Raw genomic sequence first — 4,215 nt, forward strand, 5'->3', positions numbered from 1 at the left:
CCCCAAGGTGGTGTGGGTTTTGCTGAAATTTTATGGAGGAAGCTCTGGGCAAGCAGGGCAGGGAGGAAGGCTGGCCCCGTGCACACCAGTCTGCCCCAAAATGGCTCTTCCCAAAAGCCCCCCCAGAGGTCCAGCCTGGTGCAACACGGGCACGGGTTGCAGGTTGGGGAGTCAACGCTCCGTACAGCCTTTGGTGGGTGTGAAACATGGGCAGGGGGAAACATGGACACGGGGCAGTGCCAGGGCCCAGGCTCCTGCCATGCTGGGCCAGCTCCAGCCCCGCTGGCAGCGCCCGGCAGCGGCACACCTTCACACACATCTCGCCTGAGATAGGCTCTCACCAGGTTTTTGCTACAGCTGGGGCCCTGCCCAGGGACTCCAGCCGCACTGGCGGGATTTAGAAAGGAGAAAAAAGAAAGGAGAAAACATGCTGTGAGAACCACCGGCAGGGCCAGGAGGCACATCCGGCACCAGCTGTCAGGGGAGTCGTCCACCACCCGAGTTCTCAAGGGCTTCAGTGTCCTCTGCCACTGCGTTAGGATGGCGTCTCTGGCCCCGCGCCACTTCCCCCGTCCCACCAGCCGGTACTGGTAGGGCGTGCAGGGGCCGAAGAAGACTGCCGAGGCCAGCCGGGGGTCCGTCAGGAACAGCCTCAGCATGCTGGGCTTTACGCCAGCGCACGAAGCGATGTCACTGGTGTAGCTGATAAAACTCATCTTCAAGTTCTCCCTCTCGGATGGACTCCTTCAATGAGACATAGAAGAGACAAAATCAAATAGTGTCATCTCATCTTGGTTCCCAACTCCATGGAGAGCAAAAGCCGTGGGCTCAGACACTGGCTGAGCTCCCTCAGCCCCAAATAAACCTAAAGGCACTGCAAGAGCCCCTGTGGGGTTGGTCCCCAGCAGTCACCTGGGGTAGGGAATAGGCAGAAGCTGGTTTTGTCTCTGCAACCTAGTTGTGGCCTCAAAACCACTTCTAGCATACTACTGCCATCGTGGCAAAGCCACAAATACCCACACCACATCCTTCCCTGAGGATCAGAGGTGTGGATTTGGCCCATTTTGAGAGGTAGAGGAATAGACAGTCACAGATAAGACTACCAAGTGGACTGGGAAAGACCAGGACATGCAGAAAGCATCCCATGCTGGGAGGGACCATAACGATTTTTCTGCTTGAGGCCTCACCTCCCTTGAAGGAGGGAGGACGTGTGCTGAATCTGCTTCAGCAAATTTGGGATAGCCTTGAGTTTGTCTCTGTTGCACCTCATGCTCCCGCATTTCTGTGTAACAGCATTGTGTCTGCAGTCTCTGGGGCTCCTGGTGACAATCCCGGTGGCTCTGTCTTGTCCCAGAATTTCATCAGAGTCCTATGACGGCTTGGCCCTGACCCCAGCCCTCTCTGCTGTCTGTATTTGGGAGGGAAAAGCCACGAGATGGCACCCTTAGTCTGGAGGAAACCAAACCTCCATCTTGACATGCTGGGAATAAGGACATGGCTTGGAGGCCTGGCGGAGGGGATCTGCAGGTCTTGGCTCTTCCCATAAGCTGCTCCAGAGCACTGTGCCCTTGTGCCTTGGTCCATGCAGGAGCCACAGCAGCATTTCACTGCCTTGCTACGGGTGGCGAGGGATAACACGCACCCAAGAAGAGTTGGGTGTCCAAGGTGTGTCTCTCCCATGACCGCCATAGGCTCCCCCTTTCCCTGGGGTTATCCAGTGCCCATTGTACCCCGAGTGCAGAAGCATCATGTACCTTTTGACTGGTGGCTTCTTCTTCAGAACATCAGCCATCATCCTGCTGGTGGGAGGGACCTTGTTCCAGCCTGGGAAGAACAGAGAAACCAGAGACCTCCAGAAGAACATTAAGATGAAAAGTTTACCCCTTTCCCATGCTCACAGCCCTTTTATGAAGAACATTTGTGCTTGCTGGGCATGGCAGCAAGTGTGGAGAGGTCAGGATATGGGGATGCAGCTGAAGGGCAGAGGCTACAGTACTATTGATGCCCGTGGCCACCACACACACTGTGGCAGGAGCCAGAGTATGCCCTAGGCTTTGTGGACAGTAGGTCAGGCTGCTCCAAACCTCCCATCCCAGCAGATCCCCCTATCCCTGCACCCTGTCTCACACCTGAAAAGATCCCCGTCACCCAGCGAGCCTGCATTTCTGCTCCCACCATCACAGAGCCGGTCAGCTGGACTAAGCCGATCATGGCCAGTGTCGGCTTTTCCAGCTGGGGAGGGAAGATGCATTTATAGAGGGAACGGTTATCGGTGAAGAGGCTGCGAACAGACTCTTCGAGGAAGGGAAATGAGAAGATGTAGCCTGTGGCAAAGAGCACCACGTCGATGTTTTCTTCGATTGTCCCATCTTCAAAAACAGCAGAGCTTTCGGTGAATTCCTTCACATTTGGCTTCATCACAACGGTCCCAGAGAGGAGGCAAAATGGCAGCTCTTCATTGACAATTATCTTAAAGTTGGAGCTTTCAGGTGGAAAAGAGGACAGCAACGTTAGCATCTGGGAAGGACCCGAAACTTCTTTTGTGGCCAGAGTTTCCCTCCAATGGCTTGCTATTCCACAAATACCCCCTGAAACTAAAAATCGAGCATTTTACACCATTAAAACCAAGGAGCAAAATAGCCAGAAAACCCACCTTTTGGTGGAAGCCAAGCCATAGTTTGCATGGTTAAACCGCGAATTGAATTTCCAAAACCTGATCCTCTTTGTGAGGGCTGATGGGAGAAGCCAGTCCAGAAAGTGGTTGAAGCGGGTGGTGTTGACCATGTCGAAGGGGAAGCCGTGGTCCGAGACCCGACTGACCACCCACGTGCTGTTCCTGGCACTGAGGAACACCTGGGGAAGAAGGCAGGTCTCAGCCTCCTGCCAAGCATCTTATCGCTGGTTTGGCCCTGAATGGCAAAGCCCATCCCCTGCACTTGGGAATCGAGAGGGTTATCCTGAGGGAAGGAGGTGGTGTCCGGGTGAACCGAACAGCTCGTGATGGCTTCTACAAAGTTCCCATAGCTGCTGAATGGCCACTCCAGAGGTGGCCCAAACTCTCCAGGAATTGCAGAGCTTCTTCAATTGCTTTCAATTTCAAGTGCTATTTATCAAGAAGCCCAGTGGGCGAAGCTTCCTGCGCACATCCCGAGCCACCGGCTATTGCGGCGCCTGGCCAGGCTCGGCACCGCCACGGAGCTGTACCTTGGCAGCCACGCGGCTCAGCTCCACGGAGAGGTCACCACCAGTGTTGCCAATGCCAACCACGAGGATGCGCTTTCCCCGGAATGCCTCCATGTCTTTGTATTCCTGGCTGTGGAGGTACCGGCCTTTGAAGCGGGTCTCAATACCTAGGCAGAGAACAGGGAGAATCTCCTACCACCACATCCTCATGCCTGGACCCTCTGCTCTCCTTGCAGCTGAGAAGCCCATGGAGGGCTTGGCTCCTTGGGGTGATGCCACCCTTCTGCACCTCTCGTCTTGGTTCTGCTTTGCAAATTCTTATGCAAAGAGCCTGGCTGCAGCTTTATGAGGTGTTTTTTCCATTTCTGGGAATGCCTACAGCCATTCCCATGGGGTGAGGGTCCCACCTGCTTGACATGGGGGCTTCATGGAGCCAGCAGGCTTGCAAAGGAAAATGCAATCAAAGGATCCAGGGGTGCTGGGTGAAACCCTGGGTGGCAGCCCCAGCCCACCCCGTTACCAAGGCAGGTCTTACCTGGGAAAGAAGCCAATGGTAAGTAGGGCTCCTGGTAATGGCCAACGCAAACCATGACGGCATCAAAGACGTGTGACTCCTGGATGCCATCAGTCTCAGTGACCACGTCCCACTGGCCTGAGGTGGTGAAATCCGAGCGCTTCCTCACACTGAGAGCTGTTGTCTTGCACCAAAGCCCAACAAAAAAGCAGTCAGGGACTGTGCCGTGTTTCAGAGAAGACCTGCCTGCAAAGGGGATGCCAGGGGCAGGCTGGGTCCCCCGGGAGCTGCCTGTCACCTCTGAAGCTGTTAAATCCCACCCTGCACCTCTCCCCTGGTGATGGCATTGAGGGGGGATGTACCAGGCAGCCCACATTCAAGCAGCCTAATTTAAAACATGGAGACAAAAAGGCTGTGTTCAGGATGCAAGAGGCATGTGGTCCTCACAGGATTGCACCTGGCATTGTCCCATCCCACCTGAGCAATGCCCTGGTATCTGCAGCCACTGATGGCTCTTT

General features: G+C 55.1%; 1 protein-coding gene across 1 annotated transcript in view; it reads right to left on the bottom strand.

The window, feature by feature from the left end:
- Positions 1–388: 388 nt before the first annotated feature.
- FMO4 (flavin containing monooxygenase 4) overlaps positions 389–4,215 on the bottom strand; it is a gene marked incomplete at its 3' end in the record, with an annotated part of 4,481 nt that continues 654 nt past the window's right edge. The window contains exons 3-8 of the mRNA XM_010158783.1: positions 3,719–3,881; positions 3,205–3,350; positions 2,654–2,853; positions 2,130–2,482; positions 1,755–1,824; positions 389–744 (exon numbers count right to left, since the gene is read on the bottom strand). Coding sequence (XP_010157085.1) covers positions 389–744; positions 1,755–1,824; positions 2,130–2,482; positions 2,654–2,853; positions 3,205–3,350; positions 3,719–3,881 — 1,288 coding nt within the window. The remainder of the gene's footprint in view (positions 745–1,754; positions 1,825–2,129; positions 2,483–2,653; positions 2,854–3,204; positions 3,351–3,718; positions 3,882–4,215) is intronic.

This window comes from Eurypyga helias, unplaced genomic scaffold (assembly GCF_000690775.1).
Source record: "Eurypyga helias isolate BGI_N326 unplaced genomic scaffold, ASM69077v1 scaffold10129, whole genome shotgun sequence".
NCBI lineage: Eukaryota > Metazoa > Chordata > Aves > Eurypygiformes > Eurypygidae > Eurypyga > Eurypyga helias.